Genomic DNA, 25,616 nt, shown 5'->3' on the forward strand with positions numbered 1-25,616 from the left:
GACTTGCCTCACTGACTCAGCCACGAGGACACACAACTGTGTACAGGCAGGAGTAATGTGTCAACAATACTGCAACTCTGCTACTTCACCATCAGACGTTGCAGGTGTGAATTGAGAGATGCTAAGATACGTGGTTTTAGTCGTGTATGCTGTTGTTTTTAGATAAACGCCGCTTGGGGTCTCAAAGTTATGGAGGACTTTAAAAGGCCTGCAGGGTTAAACTTGCACGATCCATCTCTGTTGGACCCCGTCACTTGAATTGAGATAGATGTTCTGAATAACGGTAAAGTACAATTATATTATCTAAAATAGTTTATTTGAGATTTTCAGTCAAATACAAGCAGTTTCTTATGCTCAAAAACAACAGGGACTATTCCCATCATTGATTGATATCATCTCAAATATATTTATATATTTTCCGTCTCAAATTCAATGAAAATGTCGCAGTCATATTTGACTTGCCTCAAAAACAAGTTATTATGGATAATTGAATACGTTGGAGAAACCTTTACACTTGCATAAAGTACCCGAGCGGTATTCTCATCAATATAAAACCTAATAACAGAAATGTTGTGGTTTTAGGTGAACTAAGGAAACAAATAAAGACATTTTCAGGGAAAAAACTACCAATCAGTCACAAACAAAACGATCCCCAAGGCCGTCTGGGTACATTCCACAAACATTCGACGGCACCCACACGAGTACAACACACAACAAAGTATCGTCAAACAACATCCAATCAGAGGGTTGAGAAGATGACATTACAAGTGAGTCGAAACGCCACAATTATTGTAACAGAACATGGGACCAAGCTTGGCAAAGGGGCGCTTATTGCTGTGCGGTACTTAGACACTTGGACGAGGGTACCCAAGTTTCCCCGTGCACGTCATCCTCTGCAGAGGTCGCTCAGGGACACGCTGGCCCTGCCTCCTCCGGGTTCTGGCGGAGGCGGGGGCGGGGGGGGGTCACAGTTCGCTGTGTACGCCGCGCGGCCTCAGAGCCGGATGACAGGCCGCTGGAGTCTGAAGGTCCATGACGTACTGGCATTTGCTGGGCTCCCTCACCGATCGCAAGGCTGTCTCCGTCCCGCATGTCAGCGTGACCTAGAAAAGCAGGAGAGTGGGAGGGGGGGGGAGTGAAGTGGTAGCAGGGAGACGGAGCAGAGAGGAGATGTTGTTGTTAGCCCGGGTCGAGAGATCTGTCGTTTCTCTCTCTCGGAAAGCGAGGCTGGAATATTGTCCGGTGTCAAGGACCTGATACTTCATTTTCCTGCCTTTGTGCCGCCAGCATGGCTGCCCCATGCTGCGTCTGGGAACATGCACTGGGCGCCTTCCGCTCAGGTGAAAGGAATAAGAGAGAGGCGCTTGCTACAAACGACAGAATTATGCCATAGCACCTAGTTCCTAGTTATTTGTGATACACAGGGCGTTACGGTCTCTCTGAATTAAATTACAGCACACTGAGAGAGAGAGACACAGAGAGAGAGAGACACAGAGAGAGAGAGGGTCGCCCCATTGCTGTTTCATATCCAACAAGTCTAGGTGTGACTGACACAGGGCAGCTACAGACCTGCTCCACCTGCCGTCTCCACAGCCTGCTGTGGGACTGTGGTGTTGGATGTGCCAGGATATCATTACCTCCGTTGGGCCCTTTAATGGGCAACTTTTTCATGCCCTCTTCAAGAAGAAGAAGGGGCGAAAGGCAAAAAAAAAAAAAAAGGAAAAGTTATTTGACTTCTAGGGGGGGGTTTCCATAGCAACCCCTCTTATCTCAGTCTCTCTCTGCTCAGACAATCCCTCTGGTGAATAAAGAGAGAGAGAGACCTGGCAGAGAGAGAGAAGGTGAGGGAGAGAAAGACAGACCTGAAAGAGCTTATTGTGTTCAACTTTCAGGCAGGTAGGTAGCACCAGTGATTTCACAAAAGTTTTATTAAAATAGTGTGCAGGGAGTGGGGTGGACTACTGGTGTAGGGTAGGTGTTTGTAGTACACAATAAATAAATCAAACCAAATGTAATTTCCACGAGAGACATATTTCTAATAGTGCGCAAAAATTCTAGATACGGCTCCAACAGTAGTATACTGGGGTAGTGTATTGTGGTAGGGTAGTATAGTGTACATGGGTAGGCTAGGGTACTGGGGTAAGGTAGTGTAGCATACTGGGGTAATTTACTGCGGCAGTGTAGTGTTGTATACTGGGGTAATTTACTGCAGTGGGGTTGTGTAGTGTTCATGGGTAGTGTACTGGGGTAAGGTACTACAGTGTACTGGGGTAGGGTAATGTAGCATACTGGCCTAGAGTACAGTGGTAGGGCAGTTTAGTATAAAAGGGTACAGTAGTGACGTAGTGTCCAGTGGTAGGATAAAGTTTCCTTTGATATTGTGAACCAGAGTCATGATATGTAGCTGTTCCTAACAGTAGTGATAAGCCGGCCTCACACAGCACACACGCACACACCCAGCCGGACGCATCACACTCGCGTCGAGAGCCAATCTGTTGAAACCTTCCCTTCGCTAGCCCCGAGAAATCCGGCGAGTGCCCCGGACGGAGCCGCACGGCGGGCCGCGGAGGAGAACTGAAGCCCGAGATCAAAACCCACGTCTTCACACACAATGGGCCCGCGATGGCGCTTTTCGCGGCAGCTCATTAGGAACAGCAAGTCGGACTCCCCCTCCCACTGTCTGAGCGTCTTTACAATGCTAGCCGTGGTCCCCCCTCAGCCTTTGAATTAGTTGAATACCCTGCGTTGAAACAATGCAGAAGGGCGCCCGCTCGGCGTTGCCATTCAGCCGCTAAGAGGTAAAGGAGCCTCTCGTCAGCGCGGAGGAAGAGCAGAGACGAGGTTCACCGCTTCACATCTAATGAGGGACGACTCCTGGCCCAGACTTCATTTGTGCAGCCCGAACACGGCAAGAGAAGAAGGAAAAAAAAAAGGTGGTGGGGGGGGGGGGGGGGGGGGGGGTGGAGGAGGGGGGAGCCGTATCAAAGGAATTCAATTTAGGCTTTTCAAAGAGTCCCTGGATGGAATGAGTACATAAATTTGCAGATTGCGTTTATTCAATCCATTTGAAGAAGGGGGCATGATTCCGTCCCCCCCTCCCCCCCCCCCCCCCAAAAAAAAGGCGTGCTACATATTTTATTGAACAAATTTGACGCGCCGGAAAACCGAACCAGTAACTGTGACATAATAGACAAAAAGGTCTGTTGGACTGAAAGAGAGAGAAAGACAGGGAGAGAGGGAGGGAGAGAAAGAGAGAGAGGTGGATGTTGAGGAGAAGTTTATAAGTGGGAGTATCAAAGGACTGGAGTGTATTACCATCCTACCAGTCATTGTAGACTGACAGTAGAAAGGCTGTGAGGGAACAGGGAGTCAGTGTTTCACTGTTGGAGACTTTGCAAAATCCTGTTGGTCTGTTCACATGTGTGTGTCAATATTTAGACTTGTGCCTTGTGTTTACTGGAAATGATGAGGAATACAATAGGGTTCTGACTCAACCACTGTAGGTTTGGATTGTGTGTGTGTGTGTGCCTGCCTGCCTGTCCATCCATCTATCCACCCCTCTGCCAACCCAAATCTGTCTTCGTATCTCTCCGTTTGTCAGCCCGCCAGTCTATTTACCCATCTTTCTGTCCGTCAGTCCATCTGTCCATCCATCCACCCATCTTGTGTGTGTGTGTTTGTGTGCTTACCATAGTGTTCCTAGTGGGCCCCTGCCAACAGAGCTCGCCGCTTTCATACCTCATCTGGCAGTACTGGTTCTCTGGCGACCCCGCCCACGTCCCCCACTTCCTGGAACACAACCAATGACAGAAAAGAGCTAAAAAAAGAAAACGACAACAACACAATCATTGTTATCAACACCGTTTATCAACACATGCTTTACCTGAGGAACCAAACAGGTTGTATTTGTTAGTGCAACTATTCAAAATCAATTCCCAGAGTCCAAATAAACACTGTTCTGTTGGGCATAGAGGGAAACATTGCTATCGCCAAACAACAGGTTTATTAATTGGAATATGGTTTCCCCCTGCAAAAAACAATCCACTGACGAGGCCAGGTTGGCAATGCCCTCTGTGAGTGCCTGGTGCTGGCAATCTCTCTCTCTCTCTCTCTCTCTCTCTCTCTCTCTCTCTCTCTCTCTCTCTCTCTCTCTCTGTCTCTCTCTCTCTCCCTCTCCCTCTCCCTCTCCCTCTCCCCCCCCCCCCCCCTCTCTCTCTCTCTCTCTCTCTCTCTCTCTCCCTCTCCCTCTCCCTCTCCCCCCCCCCCCCCCCCCTCTCTCTCTCTCTCTCTCTTTCTCCTCATACAGCAGAGGGGAAATAATAATTACCGTTCGTCAGAGTTAATTCTCTGTGCCATTCGGCGCAGAGGAGGGAGAGGAGAAGTGCACAATACTACTGAACCCAATCCCAAATGAGGCCTTGTGTGCCCAGCACTCGCTAGCTAATTATATTCTCACCAAAGCTCTGGAGAAGAATTAGGAGGCAAAAGTGAACAGTGTGCCAGTAGTCCATACAGTAATCTACCTCTGCCTTGCAAATAAAGCCAATAAAGTGTACTCACAGGGCACCCTAATAATATTTATTATTATTTATTATTATTCACACCCGAACCCGTCCCTCAGTTTTTGCACAACGTAGACATAAATGGTGTCAAAATGTTCGTCTCGTGCCCGAAAGTGTTGCTATTACATTCTGGGAGGTTCTGTTGCGCGGTTTAGGAAATATGTTAATGTGTGTGGTGAAAAGTGTTGACAGAAAGGAAGCCTGACTGCAAAAAGGGGACCTTGCATGCAGGGGCCCCCAGCCTGATACGTGTGTTTATCTGGTGCACTCCCAGGGGCCCATTCTCCTTCCTTTAGACCAGGGGTGTTCTGCATGTTTTAGATGTTTCCCTGCTCCAGCACACTTGATTCAAATGAATGGTCATTACCCGGCTTCCACAGAGCTTGATTAAAAACCCATTCATTTGAATCAGGTGTGCTGGAGCAGGGAAACATCTAAAACATGCAGGACAGGGGCTCTGGAGGACCAGGATTGAACACCCCTGGTCTAAAGGAAGGAGAATGGGCCCCTGGGAGTTCACCAGATAAACACACGTATCAGGCTGGGGGCCCCTGCATGCAAGGTTTGCTTTAGACTGTTTCTTTGAAATCTAAGGGTGTGTACCTTGTAAAGATGTATCTCCAGCATTTCATGTTTTTTTTGACAGTGTGGTCAGGTTTTTCCTATTTAAATACGGCTATGGATATGTTTGGCAGGTTAGTTACATAATTCTCCCCCCAAAAAACGTATTAAAAAAATTTAGCAAAACTGTAATGACATTTTCTGTCCACGCCTTTTAGCTATGTAGGTAACAAAATTACTTTAGCCTTACTTTTAATACCTACCTATTTATGTAACGTAGCATCATGACTAAAACAGTTGCCTGCTGTCAATATATGCAGTTTTTTTTCAAACACACCAGCCATAACTAGAAAAAAGAACACCAAAAAACTGTCTATGCTCGAAATAAGGACACAGAAAAGGAGCAGGCTTTCAACCACAGCATGATCTCACAAAAGGACAGAAAGCGAGCGGCCCTGTATAAAAAAAAGCATTCGCTGTCCTTCGACCCGTCTCCTTTTTCGTCGACTTTGAATTCTACAGCCTTTCAAGACCGCGGAGCCTTGAGCAGGGCCCTCGCTCGGGGGTCTCGGAGTGGCGCTTCCCTGAGTCTGCAGCCCGTCCCCCGCGCCGCGCACGGCTTGTTCAGGACGTCTGAACGGGTCACTCCGAGGTGAATTGCTCACACAAGTGGAAGGGGACCGGCGCTCTGTACCTCTTCCCTTCTTCCTTCCACCCTGTTTGATTAGGTTTTAGCACTCGGTTAGTGCCAGGAGGCCCTCAAATGGATTGCTGTCAAGGCCCGGGGACGCGTGGTGCAGAGGGGGGAAAGTGACAGCGCCCGACTCTCTCCATCGGTTTGACCACTGATCCCTAATGCGCTCCCTTTTTGTGTGTGTGTTTGAGTGTGTGTGTGTTTAAGTGTGTGTGTGTGTGTGTGAATGAGAGAAAGAGAGAGTGTGTGTGAGAAACGGCTGTCCGTCTGCATGTGTGTGTGTATGTGTAAGAGCCCCCGACCCCGCAATCCTCCACCCCTTCTCCGCCTCGGTCGAGTCCCCTGCCAGACCTCCATTCTCGCCCTATCAGTCCCACCCGCGCCCCAGGAGGCAAGCGAAGGCCCTGTCAATTAGGGCCCCAGTTATCACCGAGACGTGCCCTATAGACTCCTAGTCATTTGGCCTCGCAGGAGTCACAAGATGGAACTGCTATTGACAGAACAGTCTGGTAATGATAGCTTGTCACAGACTCGTATCGGCAGACCATTTTCTGTAGTCGTTATATATATACAGCCCTCTAGCATTTACCCAAAGTCATAGCCAATCATACTTCCAGTGGGGGGACAGGCATGCAGTCACTTATTATGATCTATATCATGCCATGGATATGGGGAGAATGCTAGATGATGGCTTTAATTTCGCAAACATCCACGGTGACATTTCAAAAACCCTCAAAAACAAACATTCCACAGTTACACTACGACCTCTTGACATATAACACACTATCATCTTAAGAGATAAACCTCCTCTCCTTCAATCCCCCCCCACCCCAAAAAAAAAGCCTACTCTAGAACCAATTAATCTCAGGCAGGCGTTCTGAACATCTGACGGGATACACACACGCCACACACACACACACGTAGTGCGTTTGCTTACAGTGTCGTCTTGCAGAGTGGCTCGCTGTCTTAAAAGCGCCAGGCTCTCCTGTATGGGTTCTACCGGCGCCGCAACATGGCTGGATGATCCTTAGCTTCCGCTCCCCAGGGCCCAGCGGGGAGCCACATTAGCCCGCCTCGCTAAACACCAGGGAAGGTGCGCCGCTAACGCATTAGCATTCAGTTCACTCAACAACAAACCCTACCATGTCTCCACCAAGGAAAATATATAAAAATTAATAAAAAGAACAAAAACATTATTTGATGTGTGTAAATACAGTAGATATATATATATATATATATATATGTATATGTGTCTGTGTGTGGGTGTACATACACACTATTTAAATATATATATGCACTACATGTGTATGTTTATATATTGAGTATAGTGTATATTTATATATATACATAATATAATACAGGCAATAGAGTTCAGCTAATTTCCCAAACACATCCTTATACCTCTGCAGGGATGGGGGGGGGGGGGGGGGGGTCCTTATTTAATTATAGCCGAGTATGTAAATAGATTTGTGGACGGAGTTGGAGAGAAAATTGGACTCTTACATTTCTAAAACCCATTTCCGTCCACATGGAGACTAGAGATCAGGACTGCAGACTTCAGTCTAATGATGAATGGGCAGAGATATTGAACATGTGTTCTTCTTGGCGGGGCTGTGTAACCCTTGTAATCTTGTTTCCAGATGCAGGCTCTTGGTCCATAGTTGTCTGCTCCGTTGTAATGTTGTAAAATGCACCTTCTGTCAAATAACGAGCATGGAGATGGTGGGATATCGAGCCTAATGTAGGTTATTTCGCTGTTCTGTAGGACTGAGGCGTTAGCTTGCTCAGGGAAAACTATCCTCCTGACTTGGAGAACCACTCGCATCGCACGCCTCCAACTGCTTCAGACTGTGGTTCACTCTGGACTCCTTTACAATGACTGAGCACGGAAGACACAACATCCTCCAGTGGAGGCGTGGAGGAGAGAAACAGAGACACAAGACTGCAGGAGACCCAATGTTTTTCTGTTTGTGTTTCTGGTTTAGATTGAATCCACAGTGCTCGAAGACACTAGCGAGGTGCCAGCATGGTCATGTGACAATATTTTCATAAGGCCAACTGTTGTTTCACGACAACCATAGCTACCGAGTTCACAAGGATCTGTGCAGATAGTATCCTGCTACAGTACAGTGCCAGAACAATTGGAATGCATTTGTATCCCAAATGGATCCAAAAAAAGTATATTTTTGGACTAAACCAGCTGTCAATCATGTACCAAAATATATGAAGAGACAAATACTTTTTAATGAATATTGGCACAAAGTGGTCTTGGAATACCCACAATTGTTTAATTGATGTTTAAAGCTAATCCTTATTAAGAATAATTAGCTTTCGCAAAAAAGCTGATTAGCTTTCACTCCTCATGATAATGGCTTGAGCTGATATAAGCTCCTCTTATATTTTAAAATATGTGGTCGCCAGCGATTCAGTTGAACTTCATTGCGCCGCTAATCCGTGTGCCTCCAGCGATAAATCCGGAAGATCCGGGCTAATCTAGCCCGGTGCTGAGCGCCAGTTAGCCCCCCTGATACAGCCGTGCGTCAACCTGTCAGAAGCAATTATCATTCCGACAACTCCACTCGGTTCTTTAGGCACCCCTCAGATACCGGGGGGGGGGGGAGAGACGGGGACGCAAGTAGCAGAGGAAGAGGAAATGGAACGTACAGTAAGACTTCAGTTGGAGAAACTAGAATGAAGGAAACCACTGGTGGCATAGAGCGAGGAAGTGGGGTCTCCTTTGGTTGCACAGCGGTCTTCTCAAGTGGAAGGAATATAGATGTGCTCATTTGCCTCAGGTGTCTTTGAAACCTATCTACTGTAGTGTGTGTGTGTGTGTGTGTGTGCGTTCACTTATCACACTAATATTGTCTTAGGGAACTAGCTTACTCTCTACTGTACAGTATAATGTTCACAAACACACACATAGGTGGTGGATGCACACGTTTGTGAACAGTTTGTGAGTGTGAGAGCACGTTTTGTACTTAAGTTATATTCAGGAGGACACAGTTTGCACGACAGCACAAGTTAGTCGCAAGAACACAACAAACAGACCGCCCGATGAAATAATCATCATTCTGTTTCGAATAATGTTGTGGAAAATGTCAGCGCATTTCTTTTAGACAAACTGTATGCTGACATCACGAGTAGCACAGCTGTTATCTGCTCTTGGTCTGTATTTGTACTGCAACCTCAGTAAAGTGTACAGCCTCCTTGAAGTATCTTAAGTAGGAGTTTCAGATGAGAGGCTTGCTTTCAGATGAATTACTATTCACGACGTACACCAATGAGTTATCCCCTGGAATATTGTATTTAAGTACAAGGATCCCGATTTGTTTCGCCTTCTGTGACTCTTTCCCCTTCAGCCCGAGGACAAAAATGTAACTTCCACAGGGCAGAGTGACTGCACGCTAACCTGAATCTCTTCAGTGACATCATTACACTTTTCGGTTGTCATCATGTAGTAGTGGAGGCTCCAACAGCTACGGTTCCTATTTCCGTCCGGGCCATCGCGCTCTCCGCTTTTACGCGAGTCACCCAATCGTATCCACGTACATGAGCACTAATGACATACCTGTGTTGGGATATTGGACAGTCTGTTCCTATTAGTATCACCACCGTTAGCATCCATTCATTAGCCAGCGCAATCAAACACCTCACAGCAATGCTTCCACAACACACTGCTTTAACAAGGGCACTGGGGCAGCAGGTTACTGCTCACCCCATCATCTTAAAGCCATAATCATCTCTGCGAGCCGAGATTGTGCCTTACAAGCAGTCAGAGTTGGGCGGCCCAGTCACTGCTAATCCGTTGGTTGATCCTGATACACGCGGGTGGTTTGCGGCGCCACAAATATATCTAAAATGCGAAATGTATTCAGAAGGTGACAGTAGCAGCCATAGCTCGAGCCCCAGACGTGCCTGGCGACCTCCCCCGTTCACGCAAGGTCATCCATTAGAGGGTGTGAGCGTTGGGCCAAGCCTGGGAAGAGTCATCACAGTACCAGTACCACGTCGCCCCCCCCCCCCCCCCTCTCTCTCTAATTAATAATGCAGACCCAAAAACATGCGGGGGGCACATGCTGGGTGCACCATCAGGAGTTTCCTCACCCCCCGTGACTGGAACACAGAGATGGGTATATTTTGGTATCTGCCTTTCCGTTGTTATCCGCTGTGTGTTTGTCACAGCCCTGGTCTGGTCGGAATCAATCTCTGACTTGAGTCATCAGTACTAAAGCTCCTCTGCACCAACGATTGTACCGATTGTACATTACAACACAACACAATCCAAAGCCCATGCAGCGACGCATAAATGTCTAGATGTTGAAGTACGGTGCTAGTGTAAACTACAGCTTATTGTAGGTGTTACCTACAGCTTATTGCAACTGGCCGCGAGTTGATATAGTGTATTTGACAAGTGAATTACAGTTTAAAGGGCAAAGGAGTTATACCTGCAACAAACTTATGTTAAACATCCATTGTGCACCCACCAATGGTATTTTTACAGGCAGGAACAAAAGAAAATCTGTGAGCCATATTTCATCAACACCTCCCAACAGATAAGAGTCGGTGCGGTGTCAAATCTAAATCAGTATTCCGTTAACGCCTCACTTGTGCCTCATTAACGAGGGGGCTCCACGTTGCCATGGCTACCCAGCCAAGAGGGCATTAGGGGTTCACACTGTCAGCCTCCCCCCCCCCTCCTCCTCCTCCCCCCCATCCACTCCAACCGCCTTCTCAGACAGACAAGAGCTATTACCTTGCGCTTTGACTGGCGGATGAACTGGAGTGGTTTGGGTAAAGGTGGCACCACAAAGAGGTACCAGGGGTCAGGAGGAGGTGCCTGTGTGAAAAATGTAAAATGACGGCTGTGGAAATGGCAGCGGGGCAACAACGGCGAGAAGCTCAACAACCGAAACCCTCCAACGGCTCCAGCGAGAGCAGCCTTCCATCGGAGTGCAAACATCGAGTAAAGTCCAGGCGTCGGTGTCGGATAACTGGTACCGAAGCTCGTCTGTCGTGTGTGACGGCTGTGTAATGCCCTCTCATGCTTCCGGGCATCAGTCTGCAGTGTTTCCTCTGCAGGTAAGAGAGCCCCTCTCTCTAATGGCCCTCCAGCGAACGCCCTTGGCAGCTTGAAAACGAGCCCATTAAGTAGAACACTTTAATGTATAATTATGCACTTGTTCCAGTGGAGCTGTCGCTACTCCGTGGGTTAAATCATTACAACTCGGAATAGACCAGGAGAAAAAAAAAAAAAAGCTATGCTTTTCAAAAGCCTATCAAAACAATTAAGGGAAGGGATCGGCTTTGATATGAACACATGAAAGCGGACGTCGTTGAATCGTTAAGCGGGGCCATTCAAAAGGTGGCAATGAAAAAAACAAAGCTACAAAAGCCACATACCAAACACTGACGGCTTTTCTTAGCACACTATTTGTGGTGTGTTCGGGCTTTTATTTTGAAGGCTGACTCGAGTGAATGTAAAAAATTAATAAATGTCGAAACATATTAAAAGGACAAAACCTGCATTCAGAATGTTCCTTCCTTTCCAAAAATAATGGATTGGGAGCATAATAAAACATGTTTCAATCACTTCAAGCTGAAATTAATTAAGTTAAATCTGAATCTACAGAAGTCTGGTGTACACTGCAGGGTCATAGTCATTACTATATTATCATGTTTACCTTCAAACATTGTAAATCTCTTCATACACTTTACCCACCTTAAACCTATTGATTCCAAACATTTAAATCAGATCTTTTCAAAGAAAAAATGTATACGCAACTTGGGATGTGATTGACATTCTTTGCAAAATTATCAAACATAAGTTATACAAAGGAATAACAAATGCAATGTACCGCAATGCTTTTTAAACATGCTGCTAACAGGGACTGGGACAAATATCCATTTGGTTGGTTAAAAAGGAAATAAGAGCAGCTTTTTTTTTCTTTGTTTGAATCCTTTTATGCATAGCGTTCACTACAGAGGACATCTATTTCTAAGCCATGTTCAGCCCTTTAACCTCTCTTCTCACTCTCCCTTAACTGGACCCTCAAACCGTTGTATACAATTCAATTTTCATTTGAGATATTGCATCATCAATTCACAAGTACCTCAGGAATTACTGTTAAATCCTTTGATAGTCAAGAAAACTAGACAGGTGAAAATATCAGTCAACTAAATAAGATGTTAGAAATATTTTTATACACATTTTTTATCATCTGTTCTTAGTAAATAGTTTCCTGTGACTGAAAATCCATTTGTCCACTTGAGTGGACGTGAATGCGCCAAAAGTGTATATTCTATCTCAAATCTCTTTCTTGACAAATGTATTGATGAATCTGTCTTCTAAACAAACCTGTATGCATTTCATAATGGACAAGACTACCTTGCCCTTACAAAATCACAGACTTGAAAGTCTTTCTGGGAATCAACCAAAGTATGTCATGCATAAACTATCCAGACATTAATGCATGCAGTAGAGAGTAGACACATAACTCCTTCAAAATCAAATAAAAGGTTATTGGCATTCACTTGTTTAAAAGTTTAAAAAAAAACACAAAAAGTATTACTTTGTGATTTAAATGTTTTTAATGGGAATGCAGATATTCAGAGTTGTCCACAATGAATTAATTCCTTTACAAAGGACATGACGGCTTTGGGAAACTGTAATGTATAGTGGAGATTCATAAGTAGCATTTAGACTTACGTACTGACAGACATATTTCAAATGAAGGGCATTGCTATAGCTGCCAGCTTGACATTCTCAGTCTCTCTCCCTCTGATATCTAGTACAAAGGATTGCCAGATTATAGAACATCAATAGCTCCAAAGGCGACGATGGTACTCTTTTTCAATAAACACCCACAAAGACACCCTGACAAAAAAATAAAATATTTAAGGATTAGAGCTGTCTCAAAATCCTACATTATGACATGTCATGCTTCCTCTCAGAACCGTGCTACATATGGGTTTGCCTTTATCAACATGTGAATATAGGCTGTCAGTTCAGGAAACTTCTCTAAACGAAACTGAGGCACACGTTTTTTACCCAAACATTGACTTACGGTGTTAGCTAACATACCATAGCTCATGAAAACACCTTCTGCAAGAAAACACAGAACCATACTGAATCTAACATAACCTTCCCGAAGCAAAAGATAACAATGTACTAATGTACTGCCCTTCCAGAATCTAATCTCCAGTAGATGGTATTTGCACTCACTTGTAACCTGCTGAAGCTGTAATAGTCGTAATACCTTGCAGTTCCCCTGTGATTGCCATGCCACAAAATGGCCACCCATAGTGATAATTACCCACTTTCCAACTGTTTATACATGAACTGCTACCAAGGATAACTGCGAATGAACTGTAATTAATCTTAAAGGAGAAGGGATGTGATACATTTTCTGTCAGAAGTTTCTCCTTTTAATACTTTGAAAAAAGGCACTGGGGTTTTTTTTCACAGCTCTCACGAGAAATCCACTATTATTGATCAAATGAACACATTTCCATATTACCACAGCTACAGAGCGGAGATCTTCTTTTCTTTCGGGGCGCTCGCGAATGTGCTCGGCTGGATCACTGGAGTGGAGCGTCTCACAGGACTGTCAGAGCCTCCGGGCGTTCATCTTTCAGGACAACTGCTCTGTTTGCTTCCCGCAGACGCTGACGGACGCCTAATGCCACATTCCTGAACCTTTACACAGGCTCCCGAGTTCAATTCCAACCGTAACTCCTTTATGAGGAAAGGCATGATGCTGATGCCGTATAGGCTAACACCACGGGATGCTGGCGCTTAATCTTGCCGTCAGCGATACCGACAGTAACACGAGGCAGAGGCAGATGCTCTGCGTGTGTGTGTGTATCTTATCGGTTTTTATGTAGTCTCTATGGAAGCCGCCAGACTAAACAGTCATACGTACACACTAGTATCACGACAAACCCAATTGTTTTTTTTGTTTTTTTTGTTTTTTTCGGTGACAGGCATGACCCACTCTCCGTGGGGCCCCTGTACGCCTGTCGCCGGGACCGTCTGCACCCGGTGTGCTGCATTCGCAGTGGGCACGCCGCAGTCTTGCACGAGGGTTTCAATGTTGCTAGGCTACCCCACTTTCTTTTTCTTTTCTCTTTCTGTTTGAAAATCTGCTGTTCAATAAAGCGGTTCTGGGGAGACCTGTGGGCCTGAATACTGAGTGATGCGAACCTGCAAGGGAAACTGACAGCTCTAATAGCCTTTTTCTTTTTTTTTCTTTTGCCTTTCACAATAGGCCTTTTCTTTTCCCTTGACTCGAACACAACAGCCGTGCGTCAGCCAGCGTGCTCGCTCTCCCTCTCATTCCTACATTGTTGCCTTTATGGCTTTCAATCATGCCATTTCTGTTTCTCAATATGTAACTCGAGTGATGGCCCTCTTGGTGCAAAAGAACCCCTCTTGATAAGGCCTACTGTTCTCACTCCTTGCTTGAGTCAAGCACTATATTGTGTATTGCGTATGCCAAGAACTAAACATCTTTGATGCCGGAGCGCCCAGAAGGGTGACTGAACCTAGTGATTATTATTCCTGTTTTGTTTTCTCCCGCTACCCGCGCCATGCTGAACATATTCCAAACTCTCGCTAGGTAACAAGGCAGCGGCCCCAAGGTTGAAAGGCCAGACTAGCAATCTGCTCTCCACTCCACCCACCGTCCTGACGCTGCTTGTTCTGCCTCCCGACTCGCTCCGAGGGACGACACCGACCCCGAGGAGAGAGGTTTGACCCCAAGCCAAGGGAGGGCCGGCTCCTTGGCCCTGCGAGTGACACCCTCCGACCCCGCGACCCCAGCTGAGAGAACGACTGATTTCCCTAGAGTCCAACCAGCCACCAACACTGCTGCGATCCCTACGATGTTGTAACCCTGGTGTCCTCCACCGCTTTATGTAAATAACCCCCCCCCCCCCCTCCGGACCAGCAGAGAACTCTGTTCTGTCTAAAGGCAGGACACGCTAGTCTGGACACTAGTCTGTTTTTGTTTGTTTTGTCTGGCTGTGCGACAATGTCTGCCAACCTCTGATTTGTCCAGTTGTTCTGGTAGTGTTGGCTTTAGTTTTGTTGCTGCTCTTCCTTTACTGAGATTGATATGTAACATGGGTATTTATATATAACTATATAACATAATGGTTGCAATACTTTTTTATTTATTTTGATGTTTGGCTCTTTCAGTTTGGATAGACTTGTATTGGCCCCCCTCTGTGTATCTGTGCATACAGAATAATTTTCTTGTCTTTATCCTAAGTAAACGCTATACAGGCATGCATAACTATTTTAACCATACTCATTCTCGTGGCGAAAAGGTTCTTACAGTGCGGCCATGCAGCATTTTCAGGGCATACTTTGAACCGTTTTCTGTTGTTATTAGCAGCTGGTGGAGAAAACAGCTACAAAGCAGATAATTACTCTTTGCAGAAACACTATTTGGGAACTTGCGATTCAAAGACACCAAAGATAGGGGACCGCCCGTGGCCTAACTGTGTGTATACACTTTTAGCCACTGAATATGATTTAACGCTTCATACCAACACCATCATCTAACTCAGAACTCCACACAATGGAGTACAGTCCATTAAGGAGTTGTACTGTACCATGACCTGCACTGGCTCTCCATTTGCATGTTCATCCATCAGGGTTAGACTGAAATCCAACCCGCCCTATGAGATGTAATCTCTGTCTCTCCCAGACCAGTATTTTCCCTCGCTCTCTCCCCCGCCTGCCTTCCCTTCCTCACAGCTCTACTTTCAACAACAACAACAACTCAATAACGGAACGTTACGTAACCCGGCAGAGTTGAGGAAGTGGAAAACAACATGGCGTCTTTACGACTCATCAATTCCTGCAAACAGGCAGCCATCGCGCGCACACTCTTCTCCACTTCCTGGTTCCGACTGCTAGCGATCTGTTTTTCGACTGCAGGGATTGCAAGCTACTAAAGCACAGTCCATCACACCAGACAGGCTGGGCTGTTGACCGGGACACGTGGGCATTTTGTTTCGTTTTCCCTTGTCCTAAAAGAAGAAGGGGGGAGGAGACCAAAAAAAACGAGAGAAGCCAGCGAAGGAGACACCTTGTGTGCTTCATCATCTATCCAGGCATGCATCCGCTATTCTTTTTGCAGGTTATCGACTGCATTTCCAGAACGGGCGTGTGCTCACTGTTCCCTACGGTGTAGACGGCATGTGGCGCCGGCGTTCCGGGCATTATGAAGACGGACGACGCCGTCGAGGCAGGACGGTCTTGTGGTCCTACGAGCGTTTTCGCCTCCTCTGTTATCATTATCGCAGCTGATGTTATTGTTACAGCGTCCCATTCCGAGGCAGGGACAAGACGTGCTTTTGCTCGTGACTGGAAAAGAGAACAGGGGCAAAATAGGAAGAATAGGTCTGAGTAGAAAACGGAGAGATGCGGGCGTGCGAGGCTCGGTGTAATATCTACATTTGCAGATGATGTGATACAGCACAAATGACGTGCTTTGGAAAGGTCCGGAAGTGGAACACACAGAATGAAGCAGAACTAATAAGACAAGCGGCTCCACACACATTCACAGTTAATGGCGCGCACGGTAGAAAATACGTACGCCCGACAACAGACATAAGCAAATACAACAAACATACATCCCATACTAAACATTCAAATGGGTTCCAACTAACTGCACTTAGGGAAGTACAACTGTCATAGAAATCTATTCATTTCACAACAACAAAAAACCATGACCAACACCAACTTACTGTAAAGTCAGTAGTGTATGGTAGTAAAAAATGAGAAACCAAACCATATTCTGAACACTAGGGATTTAAATAACATATATTTAATTTACAGTTTCAACAGTCCCGGTAGATGAACAGCAGAGAAGCGCTGACTAGTAGCAACTTCTGGGTGAGTGGTCATATCTACAGCCATGGTGGTAGCAGCTAAAACACTGGAGCCAACTATATCTTTACACCTTCTCTGACACGACATGCATGTTAATGTCTGTGTCTCTCTCTCTCTCTCTCTCTCTCTCTCTCTCTCTCTCTCTCTCTCTGTCCTTTAGGATGCTAAAGCAGGTGTGATAAATGCTGCCGTTTAAATCAAAGCTCTCCCCTCGCCCCCCTCGCTCACTCTGGGGAAAGGGAGGATGTCTCAGCGCAGATTGATATCTGGGGGCCCAGCCATATCCTGCGAGGGCTGACTGATGGTCTGTCTGGATAAAAAATGAACTTTATTCCCAGCGCGCCGACTATGATTCATGTCCCCTCCGCCCCCCTCCCCCCGCCAACATACCTCCATCCCTCCTGCCCAACCAACCACCCCCCCCCACCCCCCCTCCTCCCACACTCTCCTCTTCCCCCTTCCCATACCTACATCCCTCCACACAGTCTCCCTGAAAGCACGCGGGCTACATTGCGGCGCAAACGACCCGCCTGCCCACACCCGAAAAATCACACCACCGTCCGTGTACAGTATGTGTGTATGGGGTGAGATGAAGTGATACCCTGCCACATCCAAAGCGACCATTTAGTTTCCATTAACCAGCTTGAAGCGAATGAATTATTCAAGAGCCTCTTAGCCATGTTGGCCTTTCTGTAAGGGTGGGCGTCAGCTCCTCAGAGACACACAAGCACCTCTTTTCGCCCTGGACATGGACGGCGAGACCGAACTGCTGCGGTCCGCGTCAACGAACCTCCTCCCTCTTCTCTGCGAGGCGGCCATCTTGTTCCAGACATGCCGGCTCTGAGGCACAGGAGGAGGGAGGAGCTTCTGCTCTGCGCTTCTGTTGTAGCGACACCGTGGCCACACTTTTGAGTCACGCGCGTCGCAACGGACCGCCTCGACCGGTTCTGTTTCTGTCTCTCTGGCCTTCCATACTGTGGCGTGTGACAGGCAGAAGAGACAAGGGTCGTATGACTCACGGTTTGCATTCTGTCTAACCTCCCCTCCTCCACACACACACACACACACGTACACACACTGTAAGATAAGATAGGAACACGGTGAAACGTTCCACAGCTCCGTGTGTGAGTGGGCAGTGTAGGAGGTGACAGCGCTAAGAGAACACAATGTCAAGCTTCAGATTCCAATTAGTTTACCCCCTCTAAAAGCCCAAAATGCGCACACTAAGGCATAATTGCTAATAAATCATCTCCAATATGACTTTAACGTCTCTCCGTTGCAGAAAAAAAGAGGAAAGGGGAAAACTAATAACATAATTTCTGGGAGAGCGGAAAATGTTTTGACATGTCGTCTCCCCCCCCAAAAAAAATATGGTGGTCATTTAGGCCTTTATATTGTCTGCACGGAAAACAAATCTTTAGCCTGCGTCACCGTCTACCAAAACAGTGTCGCAATTTGGGCAATGGGAGGAGTTGCAGCCAATCATAAGAGCTTATTAAAAGTTTTTTTTTTCTTTTTCTCATTTCTTTTTCTTTTCTTTTTGGAGGGGGGGGGGGTACAATGTCAATGGAATAGCATTTCCATAATTGCACCCTATAAATGTGTCTGATGACAGACGGGTAAGGGTAATGAGAGAGTGGAAGAGGACAGCAGAGAGACATCCCATAATTATCACCTCAAATCACAGTTTGCGGGACAGGAGAGGGAAAAAAGATAACAAGGAAGAAGACAAGGAGATAAATATACGTTTTTCCACACAACAAGGAGGTAACAGATATTAAGCTCTGGTGATGGAACAAAACGCAAAAAAATGACATTCAATGTTATAGACACAGGTAAATAACATAGTTGCTTGAAGCACCCCTTTATTCACCCATTGTAGAGTCTTAGCTACAACAGCTAACATATTAGCTGAAGTAGGCTAGCTAGCTAGCTAGCTCGCCGACACCTCCAGTGGCTTTGACACTGACCTTGAGAACCAATCTCACCGCCTCAACGTTAACACTCCCACAGAACAAAGGGAAGGAGAGGATAGAGCAGGGAGCAGGAGAAGTTATACACTTTATAGGAATTGAGTTCCCTTCTTTCATAGCACCCAACCACTTTGATCCAGACCAATGTCCAGCGTAGGATAGATTCAATCCCTTGGGGAAGGTAAAAGGCCACACAGCTAAATCCTTGAGATGAAATTGAAACCCTTCACAGTGGGAGAAAATACGACCCCGCAGTATATGAAGCCCCCGTCCCCCGCCCTCCACCCCTTTTCACCATTGATCAAAAGCTATTAAAACCATGATGGAGATCTGTTAGCAATTGATTATAGGTCAGGTGAGGCCTAAAAGAGATTGAGTAACAATAAAAAAAACATATCAATATCACCAATATTGGTCTTGGGGTAACTTAATATGAACGTCGTAACAATGATTGAAGACTTCAAGGGCTGATGCTAAGGGAATTCCACCAAATAGCCTATTTCTTCTGAAGTACCGTATTTTCCAGACTATAAGTCACACTTTTTTTCATAGTTTGGCTGGTACTGTGATTTATAGTCAGGTGCAATCTTTTTTAATTTATATATCAAAATACAGATAATTTAACATGTTTTTAAATGTTAATTCATACTGACTGACATGAACCAACAAGTTCAACAGATGTGGAGTGAGATCGGGGCTTGGTGAACTAGCTTACCAATAACTTGTTATGTTAATTTAGCCTATTCAGCCTCCCAGGTATGTTCTTTGTGCTATTGTGTAGCTGAATAACTGTTAGTGTGTTACGTTAACATACCGGACACCTATTCAGCCTTTTGTTATATGTGCCATTGTGTGGTTGAATAACTTGCCTTTTCTGATTAAATGTCTGTTCTTGGTCTTGGATTTTGTGAAATGTATTTCGAAAAAAATGCAATTTATAGTCCAGTGCGACTTTTATATGTTATTTTCCTCTTCATGATGCAGTTTTGACTGATGCGACTTATACTCTGGAGCGACTTATAGTAAAAAAAATACGGTAATGCTTTCTTTTGTACTAAAATCATTGTAAACATTGACAGACATTGGTTGAAAAAAAAACGTTAAATATTATAACACCGTCCCTTCTAGATCCCATGTTACCTCGCTCCTCATCTCCCTCCACTGGCTACCCATCACGGCCTGTATCAGATTCAAGACCCTGGTACTGTCCTTCCGAGCAGTGAACGGGACTGCACCCGACTATCAAGTCTCTCCTGCAGCCTTACACCCCCACCCGCCACCTACGGTCTTCTTCAGACAACCGCCTGGTGGTCCCACCGATCAAGAGCGCCCGGTCCCAACACAAGCTTTTCTCCTGTACCCCCCCAGTGGTGGAATCAACTCCCCACCTCCATCAGAGACACTGACTGTCTCCCCACCTTCAAGAAAAGGCTCAAGACGCACTTGTTCCGGGAGTACAAATGTACTTCGGAATGGTTTGCTGGTTGTCCAATGTTAGTTTGCTCAAGGATCACAATGACTCTTGTTTAGAGACGTGTTGCTCTTGTTGGTTAGTGGTAACTGATTTAAATTGTACTTGCTGTGAAATATTTTTTACTGTTGCTTGCTTTTCTACAGGTACACTTGCACTTATAGCGATTCATGTTGTTTAATTGTAACTTGTTTAACTACATGCTCTTATGGTTCTTCCCTTTGGCTCTTATTTTGGTTGTTCACAATATGTGCTTCATGTTTTGGCTACCCACAATGGTTTTGGGGCTACCTTGTAGTTATTATCAGTGTCCTATGCACTTTGTACAGCTCTCTCTTGGAAGTCGCTTTGGATAAATTCATCTGCTAAATGAATACATGTAAATGTAGATCGATGTATTGTACCAGTACAACAGGGCCACAATAACGTCTTGAAGAACAACGTAACAAACACATTCCATTTCACAATTCTCTAGCCCACATGGAAATGGGAAAACATGACTTAATTACAGTAGGTCAGTGGTGGCTTGAACACTGGGGTCCTTCAGGGCTTCAAGTGTCCTTGACAAACATTGACAAGGATGCATTGTGGCGAGGCATGTGAACAAGGTACTCACCCTAACGACACCTCCGTTCCCGCGGCGCTCTTTTGTGTGACTTGATTGAAGGGACAAAGGGTATAAGTATACCTAGAAGGACAAAAAGGTACATGTGATGTTTGTAAATGGCGTTTTTTGGACCAACAGTTAGGTAGCCAAGTTGCCAAGCACAACAATATAATAGTACTATTCTTCATTTTTGCTTACCGCTGAGGATTGACTCATTTATTTTGTCAAGTGAGGATGGGGATAGTGGTGTTCGGCTAGGGCGACAGCTATAGTCTGTGGCAGTCTTGCCAACATTAGCATCGCCCTTTGAGAATGCAAAGCCAAGTAGCCGTGAAACTAAAGCAGAATTACTGAACACTGAGCCTCCATTTGGGCTCACTGGCTGTAGACTGGGGGCTCTACTGACACACGACTCTCCTACTTGTGGGTGAGGACACTGGAGGAGTTAGCCATTTGCCGTTAGCCCGGGCTAGCTCTGAGGGTGGAGCTGACGACTCCTGCTTCCACTAACGAACTGATCAAAGAAGTGGATGGCAAAATGGACAGGAGGTGGAGGTGGAGAGGGGGGTCTTTTTCACTGACATTTGAACCAATCCATCGACCATTACAAAAGAAAGGAAGAGGCCAAGTAAACCAAAATGAAAGAGGGTGATAGAAGGGGGGGGGGGGGCAAGAGAGAGAGGGCGCAGAGGGAGGAGAGGAGGGGAAGAAAAAAGGGTTGAAGTAAGTGGATGTGGGCTGGGTAGCGGAGGGGGGGGGGGGGGGGGATCAAAAGCCGTGAGAGAGAAAAAGGAAGATGAAAGAAATAAAATGATGAACATCAGAGAAAGAGAGGGGGATAGAGAGAGAGAGGTAGAGAGAGGTAGAGAGAGGTAAGTGATTGGCCGCCGAGCGCTCGGCTCATGCGCTTGTTTGCGGACCGCATTGAATGTTTCTCGTCTCCGGGAGTTTCGTTTAGGCATTTATCCTTTCATGTCTACTGTATGTTTCACAGAACTACCCCGGCCTTCCACCGTCTCAGAGAGAGAGAGAGCGCTTAGAGATTGTTCCATTTCTTCTAAGCCTCCCGTGCAGAGTTCTTGCAGAACAGCCTACTTGAAAACCATGCTTGGGTAGGACTAGGACCAGCTCTCCAAACCAGCTCCACCAGGTTTAACTACATTCTCAGCAAACCTTCAGGTGCTGTGGTTACTACACGACCGTGCTTGAAATGTTTAAGTAAATGAAGAGAATCTCTGGCTATAGAGAGACAGGAGGCATGGTTGAGGATTCCTCTGGCAATATGGCCTTGACCCTTCTCAAGGACACTCTAACACCCACAGTCTGCTAGATATTCAAGTGACAACTGAGCAGGAAAACCCACGCAGAAGGCTTGTGAAACGCTTACATAAGCTTTTAGTAGAAGCATTCCAACGCATCCATGAACATCTGTCCCTGTGGAACGCGGCAAGGTAAAAACAGACCGCGGTTTGTTCCGTTCTCTTTCGTTCGAAGCCTCCATTACCCACAATCCCCCTTTACAATTTTTTTCCAGGGTCCAGATGTGCTGAATCAGATCTAAGTACGGATTAAAACAATGAAAATCTCTACCTCAGCCTCCCATTGAAGCTCTTAAATTCCCTCTCGATGCTCCCTTTATTGTCTTTAATACAAGCCACAGGATTCATTAAGTTTGTAAAGCAGGTGTTGGAGCAACAACAAACACCCTTGTATGAATTGTATGAACACAGAAACAGATGGCACCTGATAGGCTGAGTGAGAGAGAAGGAGAGGAAGAAAGGGGGGCGGGGGTGAGGGGGGGATGGGCGGTAAAGCCGAGAGAGAGCAATCGAAAGAGTCCCGCGGGGGAGTTCCACTTCCACGTCTCCCTCCTTTCCCTCTTTCGCCCTCCAACCCCACCCCCATCCCCACCCCTCCAGGCAGAGCCATCCATCCCTGAACACTTTTGCTGACGCGTCACCGCAGCACAAAAGCCCTGTCTATTTGTGGGCCGGCGTACTTAGGTCTGACCTTCAGCGCTCGCTGCCGCGCGGCCGGCGGGGGGGGGAGGCGGAGGACGTGACCGAGACGCGCGTCACGCGCCCGCCAAGACCAACGGAGGGGGATTTTTGGACGCCGCCGCGCCCCAAAAACGGAAACGCCGGCGGAGGCGAAGGGTGAGAAACGGCTCGCTGTCTCAGGCCACGTCCTCTGGTTTACAGGAAGAGGAACGGCTGCGTAAAGGTCAAACTGAAACACACACACACACACCTATCCAGCTCCCTAGACAGGCTCAATCGCATGAAATGGCGAAGGGTGAATATATATCGAGATGGACAGCTAACAACACAGGGTGAGAAAACAGGAGAGATGGAGGGACATATTTAGGCAGACAGAAAGGGGGGGGGGGGGGAGCCACAAGGGGCAGCGAGAGAAAAGGTGACAGAATAATGGACGGACGGACGACAAACGCAGGGGAGGGGGGGGGGGGAGAGGGAGGGGAGGAGAACGGCAAGGAGCCAGACTGACTCGTGACAGTCCGGGTCGCTATCACGACTGACGGTGACACGGCGGCAGGGAGAGACAGGCGGCGGAGGGGAAATTACAAGCGAGGAGGGAAGGGGGGGGGACGATGACAACAAGGCAGAGGAACACTGATCGCACCTCTGATGGCAATTAGAAGGACTCGAGGGGGAGAAGCTCTATCAAACATGACATCTGATCTCCCTGCTCGTTTGGGGCTGAGACACGATGCTTAGCCCTCCTCGTTTAACCTGTCACTGTATGACTGCCACGCGTTCACACTACAATGAGCTGGTCTTCATCCTAGGTTTTCGATGGCCTTCGAAGCGTCAATGTTTTGACTTTGACTAGACGAGACACGTAGGTCAATGATATGTTCCTTCCCATTTGATGTGTTCGGAGGATTTGAAGTGCCGCATGATCATTTGAAATGCCTGTACAGTACGAATCCAGAGAACAATTTCCCAAACCCGTTCCTGACTATGCTTGCAGTACGAGGGGGCCATGTTTCAGTGTGTTGCATGTAGGGGGGGGGGGGGGGTTAAATAAAGGTGTCCTAAAACTGGCCTGAAACCAAGCATTGCATCACTAATCATAACATGCCGTTAATTAGAGAACTAACGCACACGAAAAGCGGCTGCTGCTGCAAAAGAAAAAGCCCTCTCCCACACGTTTCACACTCCTGAGACATAGTTGGGGCGAGAGAGAGAAGGAAGCAGAGAGAGAGACTGAGAGAGCAAGAGAGAGGCAGAGGCAGAGGCAGAGAGAGAGAGAGAGAGAGAGAGAGAGAGAGAGAGAGAGAGAGAGAGAGAGAGAGAGAGAGAGAGAGAGAGAGAGAGAGCGCAATTAAGTCTTTTTCCCAGTGGACTGCTATGCGACTGCGTGGGTTGAGTTCACCAAAGGTGACAGTGCTACCTCTGCAGGAACTTCAACACTGGCTAATTGGTTTACAGGTAACCCTGTGTACACTGGCAGCTAGTGTGCGGCGGGTCAAATGCGATTCATCGGTTTATAAACTGTGACACAATTAATTGTTCCAGTGGAAACTTAGAGCTCATCGTGTCTGTTTACACCGTTAGCCTGTGATCACTGAGGGCTAAGGATTGCACAAAGTGCAATTAAATCAGTCCCAACACCAATATCAACAACTTGTTAGCGCTCTTGCTTGTGGAACGAGTTGTTCCCACAAACATGCATTTTATAAATAAATACTGGGGGGGGGCAAAAGTTTCACTGTTCCCAAAGGGTTCATTTGTGCATTGAGATGACTTGGGTGGTGGAGGCTGAATGTAGCGTAGTGTACCTACGGAGGTATGATATTGAGGGTGAAATATTGAAAATAGCTCAGGCATCCTAATCAACACAAAAGGTTGTGCCTGTCGTCTCATAGAACACAAGCCAATTAGAAAGATGTGTGTCATTTGTAACAGTAGACTTTCAAGTTTTCTGAACCATTTTTTTGTATATAATCAGACTAAGGTTGTTCACGTGTCTAGGTTCACCTGTCAGCACAATTCTTTACAGCTGCCACAAAAGCAATTAGTCCAACAGGACAGGCAATGGCAAAAGATAACAAAAAAATTTGATTCGATTTGGATTTTGAAATAAAAAATATTTTCACTACCATACATTATATGTACAACTACTGCAATGGATTTATTCATGGGAAACATTTCTCATTATAATGGACAAGAGGAGAACACCTGGAAAAGGGCATTTTACCGGACAGAACTTGGATAACTGCTGACATAGTGAGCTTTTCTCCATAATGGAAATGGTGTGCTCCTGCTGCAGATTTTTGCCGTGGTTCTTTCAAGCATTGTTGTTTTCTGGTCAAGAATTAGCATTTCAGTCATTTGTTTACAGCCTTTTGTGTTGTGAGAACGGGTTTAACAATTGCCAGCATGGCTTCAATTGTGTCTTAGCTTTCTTCTATATCTGCCTAGACGTTTGTGGTTTGGCAAAGGGTGAACCTCATTACCTCATTGTAGAAAACAGATTGAATTATCATTAAAAGCACTGTTCCAGAATGTAATGTCATATAACGTAAGACATCAATTGATATTTAGCTACAGCTTACACTCAGCTAGCATAACATGGCATGCTGTGTTTATGGACTCAACTGGTATCTCCCTCTCTATCACCCGGAACTTCTTGACTAAAGGGGCAACGATGCCACCAGAGCTACCAGGCACCTCTAGGCACGACATCTGGAAAAACAACGTTCCTGGGGCTGAATCTAATGGCTACCAATCAGTAAAACTTGGTCTGTAACATAGGCTGTTTTGTTTTGCCCTTGGCATTGAGGAGAACCATGTCTTGGCATGGAGTTGCATTGTT

General features: G+C 46.3%; 1 protein-coding gene across 1 annotated transcript in view; it reads right to left on the bottom strand.

Annotated features, from left to right (window-relative positions):
• Window positions 1-309: 309 nt before the first annotated feature.
• The window catches only part of LOC124486920 (glucosidase 2 subunit beta-like), a 100,888-nt gene continuing 75,581 nt past the window's right edge, over window positions 310-25,616 (bottom strand). The window contains 3 exon segments of the mRNA XM_047048799.1: window positions 310-1,103; window positions 3,690-3,789; window positions 20,784-20,855. Of these exon segments, the coding sequence (XP_046904755.1) occupies window positions 966-1,103; window positions 3,690-3,789; window positions 20,784-20,855 (310 nt within the window). The 3' untranslated portion in view covers window positions 310-965.

Source organism: Hypomesus transpacificus, chromosome 25 (assembly GCF_021917145.1).
Source record: "Hypomesus transpacificus isolate Combined female chromosome 25, fHypTra1, whole genome shotgun sequence".
NCBI lineage: Eukaryota > Metazoa > Chordata > Actinopteri > Osmeriformes > Osmeridae > Hypomesus > Hypomesus transpacificus.